Raw genomic sequence first — 17,193 nt, 5'->3', positions numbered from 1 at the left:
CTCAGCCTCCTGGGTAGCTGGGATTACAGGCGCACGTGACCACACTCAGCTAATTTTTGTATTTTTAGTAGATACGGGGTTTCACCATGTTGGCCAGGCTGGTCTCGAACTCCTGACCTCAGGTGATCTGCCCACCTTGGCCTCCCAAAGTGCTGGGATTACAGGCATGAGCCACTGCACCCGGCTGGTATTTTGAATGGAGTGTCAAGGCTACAGAAGGCAATATTTGAGCAGAGGCCCGAAGCAAGTGATAGAACAAGCTGTGAGGAGGGAAATGTGCAAGGCAAAAGTTCCAGGCAGAAGGAATGAGTGCATGGGGCTTAGAGATAAGAATGAACTACTTGTCTAGGAATTGTAAGGCCAGTGTTGATAGAGCTTAGTGAGGAAGGAGGATTGGTAGGGGGTGAACTTCAGAGGTAGGCAAACAGAGATCATTTGAGGCCCTAAAATTATGGTAAGCAACAGATATGGTGTATGCATTTTAAAATAATCCTTTGGCTGCTGTGTGAATAGATTAAGGTGGAGCAAACATTGAAAGAGTATGAGCAATTTGGAGACTTGCAGTGGTCCAGGTAAGGTTGGGCATGGTGACTTGGACTAAGGTGGTAGAGACAGAAACATTCAGATTTGAAATAGGCAGAAGACTTGCCTATGAGAATACTGGAGTTGTGAGAGAGAAATCGAAGATAATTTTCTTGGGGCGTGAGGCCTAAATAGCTGGATGAACAATGATTCATTCACAGAGGTAGGAACAATGCAGAAGTGGAGGGAGTAATGGCTGCCCTGTGGAGAGATGAAATCTCTGGGCTGAGTATGCAACCTTGAGATAATTCTTCAGATACTAACCAGCTAGTTAATCACGTACTTGATGGGAAAATTTACATTGGTAAATGTAAGAACTTGGAAAATAATAATATGACTTAGGATACTGAAGACCTGCAAAATGCTGGGAAAAAATTCAAATTGCATGCCCAAACTATGTCGGAAACTTAATTGTTTTCGAAAAAGAAGCTCAGGAAACAGTGTGATATTGTACTTAGAAGCTCTGATTGACCATTTCTTGCTAGACCCCTGTACATCCTTTGCCGTGAGGCTCTCTGAAGACGTCTGTTTAAGCTTGTGCTTTACTTCTTGATGTGATTTCCAACTGTGTGGAAGAAATAAGTGTCTGGCCTCTAAGAAAGTAGTTTATATTCATCCAGAGACTGTAACACTGAATGAATGAATTACAGGAAAAATGAAGCCTTAAAGCAGTATGATTTCCTTTTTAAAATAGTTTAGAGTTATTTACAGAATGAGAGGAAATACGGAAACTTAGGACTTATAAATGCAGAAAGAGTTGAGACTAGACATATAGAAAATCAGACACTTGGGGGGTTGGCCAGGTGTGGTGGCTCACGCCTGTAATCCCAGCACTTTGGGAGGCTGAGGCAGGCAGACCACTTGAGGTCAGGAGTTTGAGACCAGCCTTGCCAACATGTGAAACCCTGTTTCTACTAAAAATACAAAAATTAGCCAGGCGTGGTGGCATATGCCTGTAATCTCAGCTACTCGGGAGGCTGAGATGGGAGAATCTCTTGAACCAGGAGGTAGAGGTTGTAGTGAGCTGAGATTGTGCCACTGCACTCCAGCCTGGGTGACAGAGCAAGACTGTGAAAAAAATAATAGAAAGATGCTTGGGGGCTTTTTCCCTTCAGACCAGCAGCAGGGCTTAAACAGCTAATTAACATGGTAATTACAATGGCAGTTGAGTGTAAGCTAGAACCAGTAGAACCCAGGAACACTTGGTTAAAGGAAGCCCATAGTTAGTCCTGTCCGAAGGAACCCCAGTAGCTGGTTAGGATATCAAGGTCAGCGAGGATTCAGGTTGCTGAGATACACAATGTGTGATTAAATGGAACTTTCTTACAACCAACAGAATGCAGTAAAAATGATACTTTGTAATTCCCAAGGCTGGGCCAGAAAGGCAATGAAAAGGAATGAAAGTCCGGCCTTGAGCTCTGGAATACCCATGCGGGAGCCCTGTGCTGGCATGGAGGCAGTCTGACTTCCCTGAGGCTGCCACAGTGAGAAAGCCTACGCTAGCCCCTGTGAAGAGAGCCTGAGGCTGCATGGACAGATGCCCTGCCAGCCCTCGGTTGCTCCAGACCCTCTGTTTCACCATATCTCTAAAGCTACATGACAGATCCCAAGCCAGGCTGCCCAAGTGAATCGTTTGAGAATTCATGGCCCACAAAAACTCAAGAAATAATTAAGTCATCATTTTAGGTCACTAAATTTTGTAGTGATTTGTTATACAGTGATAGTAACTGGTATCTGGAAGCATAAGTACCAAAATAAAAGTAAGCTATGTGGCACTGGGTGGAAGGGCCTCGAGGAGACTGTTCATGAACAGCCCCTAAAGGGCCTTGCAGAAGCTGTTACCAGAAGCCTGAAGTCTCAAGGATGTTTTTGGGGAGAGCTGAAGGAATTGAGTGGGAGAAAAGGTGTTTGGCAACACTGATGCCATGGTAACATGGAAAATAGGAGATGTACCTAATAAGTAAGGTGATCTAGCCAAGCAGATGTCTAGACAAAGGATGAAAAGGACCCCTTGGCTGCTCTTTGCTGCCTGTGACACGAGGTGGGAAGAGAGATGAATGAAGAAAAGCAATTACATATAAAGGAGGTGAGACTGTTTCTCATTTGCAGACTCTCTTCAAGGTGAAAACTGATTTTCAAATATGAAATGGCTTCAGTGCAAAAGTCAAATCCAGGATGGGACTGTAAGGTCTTCTGTGAGGACCTCAGAAAGATCTAAGGCAATGTTTTTAGACCTTTTCAGACAGGCAGCAGTCTGCCTTCTAAAGTTGTGCCTTTCGGGTTCCCTCCATTAAACAGTAGGGCTTCTCGGATTATTAGGGGTGTTCTACAGCAGTCTCCCAATGAGCCTCTGCTAATGGAGTGGATTTCATAAACTGACACTTGAGAAACCCATAAGGTTTTTAAAATAAGGTCAGCTTAGAAGAGACAGTACAAAATGAGGAGTCTTTCTACTCCTGAAATTGTGTAGGCAGGCAGTAGGTTGAGAAAACTACTCAGCTGTAAACACTTTTTTTTTTTTAAATGAAGAAGGATGGCCCAGAGGGTAGAAACAAGCACAGAAAGCAGAGCCAAGAATCATGGAGAGAAACTCCCAGGGAATAGGACCAAACCCTAGTCAAGGACCTTCCAGGGTGTACCTGGCTGGATTTCAGAATTGCCATAACCAGAGATTGCCGTGCGCTTTCCCTTCCCCGCTTTTTGGATAGTGTGTGTGTCGCAGTTATTCCAAGCCTGTACCACCATTGCCTAGTGTGTGTGGAAGGGAAGAGAGGAGGTAATTCTCTCTCAATTTCACAAGCCTTTGGATCACGAAGAATGCAACTCAGTGTGCTATCATTGAAGAACCACATCTGAGGAGCTTTATATGATGAGCTCTTGGGCCTCAAGCCTGACCCGGAAGTCATAATGGTATGAGACTTTTGTGGTTTCTTGAGAGGGGATGAACAATCTTGCATGGGAAAGGATGTGAACTGTGGCCACAAGGTAGACTGTAGCCGACTGTTTTCCAAAGATGATGGCAACAGTATCTTTTATGCCACATACTCTCTAGAAACTTACCTCACCCCATCAAGAGATGGAGTCTGATTCCCTTCCTGAATGTGGATGGGCTAGTGGCTTTCTTGTTACCAGTAGAATACTGTGGAAATGATACTTCGTGACTTCAGAGGCTAAGTCAGAAAAGGTAAAACTTCCAACTTTGCGTGAATACTTGTGCTGGAGACCACAGCCCCTGTGTAAGTAGCACCACTCCCCCGAGACTGCAGGCGCAGAAATCCCCAATCAGCCCCCAGCTGCTCCAGGCCTGTTTCAGCTCTGGCTGCCACCTGACTGCAACTACGTGAGAGGCCATGAGGCGGAATCATCCATTTGAGCCCTTCCTTTTCAATTTTCTGGCCCACAGAAAGCCAGGAAAAATAATAAAATGATTGTCTTCGTTTTAAGCCACTAGGTTTGCGCGTCAGGTTGTTATGGAGCAATAATAACTGAACCCACTCCCATCACCACCCAATCCTATAGAAACCATTATAATGTGATATTTCCTTTTATTTTATGTGACCTTAGAGTTCTTTTGTGAGAATGCATCTTTCATTTATATATGAATGTAATACTGGGAAATATATTTTGCTGCTTTTCCCCCATTCAGCATTTTTTAAATGTCCATGTCACTGTGTCCGTCGGTCTGTTGTTTTCAGCTGCTGTTTAGCGTGCCATAGGGTGTATCCACCGTATTTTCCTTACCTGTTTCTCTAGTGACAAACCGCTACATTGCCTCCAATACCCATCTCGCAACTATCCTGGGACAAGTCCCCTTATAGCTCTCAGTGGGAGTTTCTTGGGATAATACACCTGGAGTGGGAATGCTGGGACATAGGGAATAGTATACTTGTAGCTACACGCTGCTGGCCATCTCTTCAGCATCACTGCACCAGTCCACACTCTCACAGCATCAGGGACTTAAACGAATAAGAAGATGCTTGCTTGCTGGCCCAGCTTCCACATTTTATTTATAAAAAGAACCAGTGAGTCTGCTGGAGGGTTTGTTTTCCATCACTTCCTTTCATGAAGGTCTTACTTCAGATGTCACCTCACCAGCCTGTGGGAAAGGGCCACCAAAGTATCCCGTCTGTCTCCTCCCTGTTATCCTGCCCTGCCCTTCTTCATAGGTGTTATAATTTGGCATTTGTCTGTGTGTATTTAGTGTGTCTCCCTCACCACACAAGCATGATGTTAGGTGCACAGTAGGTGACCAGTGAAGATTTGTTATGAATGAATTACTCAGGGCCTGGTTTAACCTGGTGCCATTCCGAAGCACTCCACAGCTCCTCACCTGCCCTTCCTCACTTAGTGAGGAAGGAGTCTTGAGATGTACTGCGCCTCCCTGATCCCTCCCTGCCTACAGTTTGGGCTCACCGTGCACAAGGGTGAAGGGCATTAGGACATTCTATTCACGTGTAGGACTATCTTCTCAGGGCAGAATTTTGGTTCTATCCGTGTTTCAGGTACCATTGGTGTCCTAAGTGTTTGTAATGAGGTCACCATTTCTTGTTAAATGAATGAATAGAATCATTAGGCCCTAGTTTAGTGTTATTTAATGATCCTAAGACAAATAAAGAATGATAAAAAATGCATTCAATAAAAAGTACTTGAATAAATAATATAGCACTAAACTGTCTGTTACTAAAGCCACTAGCTGTATGTGGCGAATTACATTTAATTATACAGTATAAAATTCAGTTCCTCAGTCATGCTAGCCATACTTGAAGTGCTCAGTAGCCATACGTGCAGTTATAGCCAGTGTGCTGTGCAGATGTAGACCTTCCCATCATCAGAGAAAGTACTATTGGGCAGTGCTGTGTAAAAAACTCAGCTCTCTAGGGGCGCATGTTCTGAAAATGCAAACCTGCTTTTAGAGGTTTTGATGGAATCTCTTTTGCCTCTTTCAAGATCAAAAGAGTCAGAGTTCTATTCTGTTATTAAAAATAACTACTTCTGTGTTTTTGCCTACTTTAGATTTGGGAAGACAGATGTCTTCTTTCATACTGACTTATGTTGGGGGACACCCGCCCGCAGCCTACCTACTGTGTGTGTACAGCTCAACATAGTTGCATTGAAAATACCTACTGTGTGTGTACAGCTCCACATAGTTGCATTGAACATACCTACTGTGTGTGTACAGCTCCACATAGTTGCATTGAACATTAGCACCAAAGTCACACTGAGATAAAATTTATTGTCAGAGAATGAACATTTTTTTTCGGATGAACAAATCTGTTCTACTTTTCACATGCCGTGTTCATTGTCCCTCTTTTGGGAGCCTGGATGAAAAGCTGGAAAGTTGCTTTTTTCCCTTTTGTTGTCATTAATTCTTCAAATTCCAAAGTTGTGTATTTAGAAGTAGATTTAGTAAGTTGTTGCTAGCATCTGCTGCTATTTTAAAATTATAAAATAAGAATTAGGGGGAAAATCAATTGTTATAAATTTATTTGGGACATTTATTGCCACCACATTGGAAGCCTTTGAAAATTCAAACAGAAACCAATACACTTCCATCTTTTTTACTTCCGATAAATAATATCTTTGTGTATATGTATATATAGATAGATATACTTAATCAATAAGTCATTTAGCAGGAATTTTACATTTTATACTGCATTCATCCAAAACAGCTCTTTCCAGATTGATAGGATGCAAATGAGGTAAGAATTAAGGCAAACCCAAAAGGCATGCAAATGTAGTACATTTATATTCACTGATAATACAAGCTCTTGTGGTGTGTGGACCAGACACAGGAGCCAAGGGTTCCTCTGTGTCTGTCCAATACTATTTTACAGGAGGGTAGTGACATAGCTTATAATTAAGTTACATTACCATGGGGGTCTCAGTGCTACTAACATTATGTAATCAAGGAGATACGAGCATTAGCAAAACATGAACAAGAAATCATGTAACTCTTTGCAGTACATTTCCGCCCAGGCTTTGGAGGAAGAGGGATTTTTATGAAATGATATTACACATATCACATTGTGGCAGGTTGTTTTGTTTTGTTTTATATATGCTTTTAAAATTCATTAGCAAATGACATTCTCATGCACACAAGTGTTTCAAACACAAGAAGCAAGTCCATTTATAGGTAGTCCAAGCAATATTTGTGTGTGTGTGTGTGTGTGTGTGTGTGTGTGTGTGTGTGTGTGTGTGGGTGTGTGTGTGAATAGCTGCAGACTGAATGGAACATTGAGACTTTTGTGCAGTCCATAGCACTGACATCAGCTCATTTCTGGATGTCGCACTGCAGAAGTAATACAATGGAAGGGTCGCTCTTTGCAGCTTCTTTGAATTCATCCAGTGTAATCTGGTCATCTTTGTTCTTATCCATCTTGCTGAAAATCTTGTCTACTCGCTGCTCAGGCGTCAGGCCATCCTCGTTCATTTTCATCATGATCACAGTGCCTACCATTTTGTAGATAGCCTTGTGGAAAAGAGCATTGTAGGTGATATTACCAGAAACCCAGGAGGACAGAGAGCTCTTCTTGCCTCCCCTTCACCTGACTGGATCCCACCTATTCTCCAAGCCTCGGCTTCCCTTTCCCCAGAGGAGTTTCACTCCTTGTGCTCAAGTTTCTGTGACAACCCATACCATCTGCCCCATCAGAATACATCTCGCCTTTATTAAAATAACTGCTTTGTCTTCCCCACTAAAGAGTACATTCTATGGAATTAGAAACCATGTGCTCCTGCAAGTCCAGGGCTTGGTACAATGCCTGGCACATCATAGGTCTCAATAAATACTGATCAAATGAAAAAGCTTTAGCTGCTGGAACATGGGATGTGGGGCAAGGGGCAGTAGGAGGGAGGGCCAGGTGAAGTGCTGAAAGATGAAGCTGGAGAGAGGGAAATGAGAAGCAGATCACAGAGTTTTCCTAGGATAGGATAAATAATTTAACTTTATTTCAAATAACTCCTTAAATGCTACTGAATAAGAGATGACATAATCAAATATGGTTGAGTCTTGTGACCAATTGGATATAGAAGAATTTGGGGTGGTTCCCAGGTTTCTGGCTGGAGGAAGTGGTTAGAAAGGGTGGCTCAATGGTGAGATTAGAAATGATGGATTAGGAATAGGTTAAGGGAGGAACACGATGGGTTCAATTTTAAACATTCTGCATCTAGGTGCAGAAAACAGTCAGAAAGCACTAGCCTTGGGGATTTAGGAGAAGATGAAATGTGGGGCCAACCGATTAGAAACTTAGAATCTAGCAAGCCAACCAAGCCAGGTGTACCATTAAAGGTGAACTTTGCAAGAAGTTACTTTAGGGAGAGTTGTGGAGCAGGGACTCTGTTTATAAGTTAAAGAGTAGAGTGAGAAGATTTCAATTATCCAGGCCAACTAATTGTATACAATCAATTCTTAATATGGAATTTCCAAAGTATAAATTATTTTCTTTCTTAGAAAAGTGCCTTAAAAATAAATGCCCATCTATACAAAGACTTGCATGAGAACATTCACAACAATATTATTAATAGCCAAAATGTGGAAATGACCCAAGTGCTCATCAACTGTAAACAAATAGGATACAGCTATACAGTAAAAAATACATACTATTTCAGCAACAGAAGACAATGAATATGCTACCACATGGACAAATCTCAAAAATTTAAAGAAGCCAGACGCAAAAGGCCATATGTGATGTGATTCCATTTGTGTCCAATGCCCAGAAAGGCAGCCAATTCCATGGAGACACAGTGATGTGCTGGTTGCCAGAGCCTGGGGTGGGAGCAGGCCTTTGGGCATGAGGTATCTAATTGGGGGAATAAAAATGTTTTACATTTACATTATGGTGATGGTTGCATATCTCTGTACATTTACTAAAAATCATTTAAGTTGTACACTTAACATGGGTGAATTTATGGTCTGTAAATTATAACTCATAAAGTTGTTTTTAGAAATGCCAATCAGAGCAAACCACTAACTAGAAAGTGCTTTATTTAACAAGTTAAAATCTCCACTGAGATAAAATATTTTGTGTGTATTTACTTTTGTAGCTAGATGGTATTGCGGTATCATGGAACACTTTAAGAAAGTTGTCTCTAAAAGAGGCAGACTTTCCGAAATTTCATTTTGTGGATAATTGGTAGACAAGATCCTGACTAGTCTAGAAGCCAGAGTGGTGCACAAGGGAAAAGCAGGGAAAGTGTACCGTGTCTGGAATTTAAAAAGAGACAAATGGTCCATCCATACGTGAGCTGCCACTCTCACCCTGGCCTTTAAAAGGTGAAATCAAAAGCCCTTACATGAGGCAATGGATATGAAGACAACAAGACGAGTGCACTATTAATAAAGTCAGGGTAATAAGAAATGTAAACACAAGAGGTCCCTCCTGGACCTCAGGAAGCAACTCTGAAAATGGCAGGATCTCAATAATTGTATCCATGATGCAGCCCTGCATTTGGGACTGTGAACACGACAACCAAGAAGGGCCGTTTCAGATGCAGACTATTACAGGTAATAATATCACAAAGGCCGGGCATGCCAGACTTGGAACTCGTTGCGAACCTGCCCCTGTGGTTCCCAGCCCTGATGGACCTGTACTGACTTGCCTTTCACTATAACTAGAAAACTGGACAAAAATAAAAGAAATAGCTGTGTTCAGACTTTACAACTGACACTGCAAGACTGTAATTCCTAGGAGGTGGGAAACAAAGTAGATGAACCCTATGATCTCAGCCTGGAATTCCTTCCTGGACTGCAGCACGAGGAGGAGGGTCCCAAGCAGGGCTGTCTCACCGACTGGAGGAGACAACAGTTGGAGGCGGAAGGTGAAGAGAGCCAGAAGTTTTGGGGTAGAGGACCAGAGAGGAAGCTAGGCAGAGAGAAAACTTCAGAAATCTGCCTAGGAGGTCTCCTCGATGTTTGTCTGGAAACTAGGCTGCACACAGAGGCTGAAAGTCCACAAAGAAGTTTCTGAACAATAAGCTGAACAACTCTTGGTGCTCACACAGGCTTGCAGAGCATTCTAGTTCTTAATGCAAAGAGCTTGCTAAATGCCTGGGCATTCGGGAGGGCTATTGTCCATTCCTCTTCTTTTTAAAGCAGTTTCTTGCATGAGTTTTCTATAGTCACTGTCTTTACTTGTTCCACTCCCATTCTCCTGGGCTGCTCCAACTCCTCTGAAACTATTCTCGGTGAGTTCACCTATGGCCTCCAGGTTTCCAAATCCAATTGTCAATGATTACTTTTCTCCTTTCACTTCTCCTATCAATACATTTTGACATGATTGCGCGTTCCATTCCTTCCCCGCAAAACAGTGTGTTTCCCTTCCAGGACTTCTCACTTTTCCTTTTTCACTTTGACCTTATTGACAATTCTTTCTCCATCTCCTTTACTTATTTGCCTCATGTTCTTCACCTCTAAACATCAGGTTGCCCCAGGGCCTCAGTCCTCTGGAAACCTCTTTTCTATTTATATTCTCTGTCTAGTTACACTCTGATATATCTTCTTTCACTTAAATACCTGAATAAGTATCACCACACACTGGGCTGGTTCCAACCAGCCAGAGTACAGAAACCTCACTAAATATATGCGAAAATCAATAAGAACCCGAAAATGGTCACAAGTTGGTCACTGGGCTAACTTACTTCAGAAAACCTACTCTCCATCTGCTCTAAAAGCTTAAAATTATAAAACTGCCTCAAAAAAATCACACTAATTTACATATAACTTACCTGCCTGTCAAAACTAATCTCGGCACTCTATAAATGAAGAAACAAAATACAGACACTATAGTGTAACATTCATAACGTCTGGGAACCGATAAAAATTATTACACGTGTCACGAAGCAGGAAAATGTGACCCACAACCAGGTGAGAAATCAACCCCTGAAAGCTCCCCATGAGAATGCCGTGCTGAATAGAAGTAAGGAAGAGCTAGAAGCAATGGGGAGAAATGTGAAAGAACTAAGAGAAAGAAAAGCAGCCGCTGACAGCCAGGAGCTGGTCTGGACTGACCGCTGACAGCCTTGGTGCTGCCGGGAGCTGGCCCGGCCCTCACACTCAGGTTTCACACCAAACATAACCAATGTCACAAAATGCCAGTGACCATGATGGAGCAAGGCAAAAACAAGACCACTCTGTCATGAAATCTGAACACAGACCCAAAACACCAAGCATCTCTGCTTCCTGCTATTATGAGTGACCACTGATTCTTCACCCATTAGAGCATTGAGTCGGTGTGTGTGCCCCCCTCCTAGATACCCAATCACAGAAGTGTCCCCACTCCCTGACAGCACCCAATCCACAGTAAACCTCTGCTTCCCCAAACCCTCCCCAAATCACCCTCCCAAAGTGCAGATCCTAGAAGTCCTTTCTAACACCCTCCTGCTGAATTGCACCAAGATTCCCTCACTGCAAACAGTAATAAACTCAACTTGTGTAAGTGTGGGTATGTCCTTGGGGACTTTGGCTGAAGGGCATTGACAAGGATTAGAGAGAAAAGTTTTGGAGAGAAAGGGATTTGGTGGCCAATGAGGGGAAATGACAAGAAGTCAAAGAAGAGAAAAAAACTTGGAAAAACCTACTCTGTAGGGACCTTATAGAGAGACCTTAGAGGGAGCCAAGTTAAGTGTGGAAGATGGACAAAAGATTAAAGAGTGAGAAAGATGAGAAAATCAAGCCACGTATTTAGAATTATTGTGCTGTATCTTTTCTGATAACCTGTTTGAAAAAATATATATTTAATTGAATGAAGGGAATACAAATAAAGAACTAAGATGTTAGTTTTCTGGGTATGTTTGAAAGGGAGTGGGCACTGAAGATAGAAGGGGAGAAGCCAACAGAGAAGAAGAGACTAAATATGTGGAAAGAGAGGGTGTGCAAGTGAACAAGGCCAGCTTCCCAGGCAGCGGGTTGACGAGTGACTTCTCTCTGAAGCTGGGAGGAGAGTGAGAGTGCTGTGGGGACTCTGGGGCTTTGGCTTCTGTTTCTTGCAGTCATCCCATTTTCTTGTGGGGATCCATCCCGCCTGATCTCAGCTCCTGGTGTCTGGATGGGGCATCCCCCCAGCTCCAGGATGGAGCACCTGGCTCTACCTTCCGCAAGTGGTAAATTTCTCTCCTTGGTCAGAGTGGCTGGTGCAGGGGTGGGAATCCATGCTAAGACAGTCAATCAAAGGAAAGCTACTGAATCATGCATCTGCTCTTGCATGCCTGCCAGGCTCCAGGCTGGGTCTGGGTGCTGGGCATGCAGCCGTGAGGGCAGAGCCTCCTCACAGAGCTTGCATTCTGCCGTATATTCCACTCAACAAGGTAATCTGGGGCAGGGACAAACGTTGGGACAAAAACCCTCTTGGTAAGGGTTAGATTGCTTTGGTGTGGGGGTGGAGCGGGCATATTTGGGAAGGGATGTGGGAAAGAAGGCCTCTGTGGGAGGTGGGATAGGACTGGAGATGGAAGTGAAGTGAGGGAGGAGCCCCCAGAGGCCAGGGGAGAACATGTTGGGCAGAGAGAGAGGAAAACCAAGAAGACCTTCACATTGGGAGTGCAGTATGCAGGGGGTGGCATGGCAGAGGAATCCTGGGTTACTTACAAACACAATGGGCAAAGCCTGCTTGCTGTGGAATGATCAGAACCTGGAAGGATGTCCCGGGAGCCCCTGACAGCCTCGGAACCCCACTAGGTGCAGCTGGAGTGAGGCAGAGCAGAGATATGCCAAACGCAAGAGAAACTGAGCCCATGACATCCTTTGTGCCCAGTAAGACAGGTTCACGGGAGATCCGATAGTGAGTGAATGGCGGATGACAATGCCACTGTCATGACAGTACGGGCCCCACGGCTTGGTTCTGGGACCTCCCCAGCAGTGTGCTGCAGTGGGAACAGAAGCGGGAGAAGTCCAGGCGTGGCGTGCAGCTGGTAGGGCTCAAGCAGAGAGAGAAGGAACCACGAAGGCCTGCACCTAGGAGGCTGCCATGGGGTCTCCTTCTGTGCCCGCCACCCGCCAACCACACCCCAGGCCTCACCTCGATGATCTCCAGCATCTCCACTCGGGTGATCTTGCCATCACCATCCAGGTCATACATATTGAAGGCCCAGTTCAGCTTCTGCTCAAAGCTGCCCCTGGAGGTGATGGACAGAGCGCAGATGAACTCTCGGAAGTCAATGGTGCCATCTCCATTCTTGTCGAAGGTTCGGAAGGCATGCTGGGCAAACTTGGAGGCATCTCCATAAGGGAAGAACTGCAAAGGAGAACACATGTAGTCAGGTGTCGGGAGGGGATGGAATTGGGGCTACGAGTTAGGTTCCTAATGACAGCACCACAGGCGCTCCAGGGCGTTGTTAGAGCCTCACCCACTGGAGAGCGGTTTGGCCTGACTGTCAAGGGCAGGCATTAGGGGAAGCTTTCTCACAGCAGGTACTCAGGTACAGGCACCTCATTGTTTCCTGTGGGTGAGGCTGGTGACATGTGGCTTTCAGTCGATGGGGCTTGGAGTCGGTCAACAAGCACCACCTGACGCTAGTGTTGCAGCATCTCTGCTCACTGCCCCCAGGAACAAGACTGAGGCAGACAGCAGTTTCTCTCCCCACACAGGCGGTGCTACACGAACTTCCATGTTCCTTTAGATAATGAGAATCCAGCTTCATCGCTGCCCAGTAGGGCCAGAGGGAGGGTGCCTGGACCTGGTTTCTCCTGCCACCAGCCCTCGTCTTGGGCCCACACTTATCCCCTCCCTGGGTGAGGTTCCAGTTTCTGACTTCTTTTTGCAGGGATTTTTCTTTTGCAGAACAGACATTTAAAACCCATTAAAAATAGAATATGACTGGGCTTATTTTCGAGAGACATAAAGAGGTTTCTTCACAGAGCCAACTGTCACCAGGGGTGTGTGGGAGGCAGAGAATGGACACAAGGAGGAAAGGGAAGCAGAGACCACAAGGAGGGAAGGCCATAGGGAATCAGTAGGTGATGGCCTCAGTTCCCTTGGACATAAGCCTAGGCCAGTCACAAACAGCAGGTAGTACTGATAATTAACAAGGAAGAACTGCAAAGCCCCAAATACAACCAAAAACAAACCGTGTGCTATTTTAAAGCAGAGAAGTTATGTATGTGTTTCTGGATGAATAAATCTGGATTCTGGGCTCTACAGACAAGCACTACAAGGTCTACAGAAGATTATTGAGGATGCTCATTGATATCCCTATTCCTTCATAAGTTTTGCCACCTGCTAAGTGGACCAGGTGAGCAGCCTTCATACAGATGGCCTCTTTGCCCACTCTGGGCTATCCACCTCAAGGAGCCCTTGGTCCATCTTTCTCACTATGCATCCCGCCCTGGGTCCTGCAGAGCCCTGCCACCCACTCCTCCTGCACCTAGAAGCACATTGGAAGGTAGAAAATTTCCCTCCAGACATAAGACATACTTTAACAGAGAAGGATTCTATACATGGGGCCCAGGGAACAGCCAAGCATTCCAGGAGGAAGAAAGTACCCATTACTTATATTTCGGTAGTACCCACTGCTAGGCACAATGACCTGTTCCAGAGACTGTTACTCTGTAACAAATCACCCCAAAAGCTAGTGGTTTAAAATGACAACAATCATTTTATGATCTCACGAAATAAACATTTGAGACCCATTTCTTTTTTTCATCAAACCTATCTTTTCCTGGTTACAAAGGACAATGTTCTCTTATGTTCCCTCATCCCCTAAACATATCTTTCATTTCTGTTATCCTTCATTTTTCATTATTCATCAAAATTCACTGAGTTCTTTTTCATGTCGGGCCTCGTCTTGGGTACTATGGTCTCAGAGGGCAGTACCTCAAGGTCTCTGTGTTCCGAGACTGCACAGTTAATGGGGGGACTTTACTCAAAACTGACTTGGTCATGTTACTTGATAAGAACTAGAACAGAGGAGAAGGCAAAGTATTACTAAAGCTCAGAAAATGAGTGTTCATTTCAAGGAGGGAGTTGTAGAGGGAAGGGCTTTCCTTCTTTGAACAGCTCAGCATGACCCCAGCCCCTCACCCCCAACGCTACTTAGGTGCTTGGTACCTGAGGACAGGCTGCCAGGTGCTGAGTTTTGAACTAAACAATGTTGAACCTGAGAACTTCCAAATAGGCAAGTTTGCTCCTCCTGTGCCTTATGCATGAGTGGTCCTGATCCCTTTCTAGAGGGTGCCGTTTGCTGATGTGTTCATCTGCCTCGCGATTAGGGGCCTGGGTGGAGCTGGCACCTGTGAATCTGACTTGGAGTGGAGCAGAGCGAGCCCCTGGGCAGGTTCCCAAGTCCCCTTAGTGCTGTTTACCCGCCAGCATTTCTATGTGCAGTTGGCATGAGACCAGTGGGCACGAAACCTCCATTCATGTAGGTTGCTGGCAGTGTAATGCTTTAACTATCTTATGTCTCACAGCCTACTTTAATGTTAAGGGATATTTCACAGTTTTATCTAAAAATAGCTGGGCATCTTAGGTCAGTATATTAAAAATTAATTTAGGTCTAAAAAACCTTGAGAGAAAAATCAATTGTAAATTTTGAGCTATAAAAGTTACATGTGCCTTGCAGAAGGTCTGTATACTGACTTTTACAGCCAACATGTTTACTTTAGAACTGAGTGTGTACTCAAATTTCTGGAGGGGTTGTTTCCTTTAGGAAATTTATCCTATCATGTTCTGAGTGCTTTGAGTTTTTCTAACTAGGAAAATCCTCCTTATTTTGACAAAATAATTCAACTCTAGATGGATCATCACAGAGAAACGAAGCCGCATTCCCTTCAATTTCTGTAGGAAGAAGTCAGGGTCTTGAACTCAGATTTACTTTTCTCGGAGGACAACAGGGCCTGAAAAGCACAGTATTTTTCTTTTTTTTTTTTTGCATACTCTTGCTCGATTTCTTTTTAACTCAATGTATTTTGCTTCAACTCTAGTATTAAATTTTGACATGGAAGTAATATCTGATGGCAGTAATAATCTATAAATAATATGATAGATACAAAGAACTTTGAGGTTGAAGAATTATAAATATATATACACACTCATATGTATACGTATATACATATATATACACTCATATGTATATGTATATACATATGTGTGTGTATTAGTGTTCTCTCACTTACTTTTCATAACAAAATCTGACATTGTACATTCCATTTTGTGGACGAGGAAGTGGAAGCCCGGAAAGGTCAAAGGCATTTGCCTAAGATTCCTGGCTGTCTGCAGCAGAGGCTGGATTTGAATGCAAATCTTTCTGACCGTTTCTGCCACACCTTGAGATTTATCTTAATCAAGAGTTAGCTGAGGAAATAAACTTAACTCCATATTTGATGAAGCAACCAAATTTGTTGCATTATGTAATTATTAGCATCCATTGCCTCCGAAGCTTGAAATTCTCTGCTCTGAGTATTTTCGCCACCTTCTGGCAGCACTTATGTACTGCAAGGAAATTACTAAGATGCTACTGAATTATTTTCTGACACATTCTTTAACTCAACATTGAGCAGCTGCTATGTGTCAAGGACGGTGTTAGGTGCTGGCAATAAAATAGAAGAAAGACGTAGAGCATTAAGGACAGTGGGGGGGAATAGGCATTAATCAAACCAACATATAAAGAAGTATAAAATTATACTGTGATAAATTACAAGCGTATGGAGCTGCGAACAAAAGTAACGGGCATGATATTGTCAGTTCGAAGCTTTAAAACATTCGTGTGTGGTCCTTTCCCCCCATCCTAATATACAGGTTGCTGACAATTCATTGTTCTTCATCATAGCTGTGAGTTTCACAGTCTGAGACTTCTTGGGATTACACAGACCTTGACTGCTCCCGGTTGTACTCTACACCCTGTCCCTGAACCGACCAACCCACAGAAGAAAACCCCAGGAAACACTTGAGGTATTTTCTTTCCCCAGGCAGACAACAGGAGTCTTTGCATGGTTTAACCAGCTTCCTCCTGAACAGGGCAGGAGCTTTTCCTACAGACAGTGGGCCCGACTCTGCATTTCTTTCTTTTCAGTAATCTATCTAGTTGTGAATATCAAAATGTTTGTTTCCTCTAAGAGGTGGTGCATGAGAACCAGACACATTAGACTCTGGGCCTCCAGGGCTCCACCCAGCGTGGGCACAGAAAGGCTGTGTGATCTACAAACACTGTGCCTCTCTCCAGTGACATAACATTTCCTCTGCACCCCCTCTCCCAGCCCTCCCCAGCACCATTGCTGCCTGGATAGCTTATCCTTCCAGAGAAAATATTGCAACATTTCCCACATGAACCTCTCCCCTCCAAAGATCCCTGGTTCACTGCCTCAATGTGATGGAGGAGGCAGTTCCCCAAGAAGTTCTCCAGCCCAACCCTTGGGTGGGGGTGGGGTGGGCACAAGCAAGGCCTTGGCCAGGACTCGCCCTTGCCCATGCAACAGCTGATGTGCTGTGTCAGGAGAGGTGGTGGCAAGGCGACTTCGGAGGATGCCTCTTTCCAGGGCTCTGTCCAAGGCCCAGCTCCTGGCTAATGCTGGGCAGCCCTCAGACCTCAGAATAGATTTCTGCCCATTAGTCTGCTGGAAATAGAGCTCATGATAGGAAACAGGGCTTCAAAACACCAGAAGAGTATTCTTGGACTGCTCCGCTG

General features: G+C 44.2%; 1 protein-coding gene across 3 annotated transcripts in view; it reads right to left on the bottom strand.

The window, feature by feature from the left end:
- Nucleotides 1–5,795: 5,795 nt before the first annotated feature.
- Nucleotides 5,796–17,193, bottom strand: part of VSNL1 (visinin like 1) — a 114,203-nt gene continuing 102,805 nt past the window's right edge. For all 3 annotated transcript variants that reach the window (XM_073022794.1, XM_007971416.3, XM_007971414.3), the window contains exons 3-4: nucleotides 12,594–12,809; nucleotides 5,796–7,051 (exon numbers count right to left, since the gene is read on the bottom strand). In XM_073022794.1, coding sequence (XP_072878895.1) covers nucleotides 6,854–7,051; nucleotides 12,594–12,809 — 414 coding nt within the window. In that variant the 3' untranslated portion in view covers nucleotides 5,796–6,853. The remainder of the gene's footprint in view (nucleotides 7,052–12,593; nucleotides 12,810–17,193) is intronic.

This window comes from Chlorocebus sabaeus, chromosome 14 (genome assembly GCF_047675955.1).
Source record: "Chlorocebus sabaeus isolate Y175 chromosome 14, mChlSab1.0.hap1, whole genome shotgun sequence".
In the NCBI taxonomy this organism is placed as follows: Eukaryota; Metazoa; Chordata; class Mammalia; order Primates; family Cercopithecidae; genus Chlorocebus; species Chlorocebus sabaeus.
The sequence above is the reverse complement of the archived record's forward strand: the minus strand, read 5'-3'. Positions and strand labels throughout refer to the sequence as shown.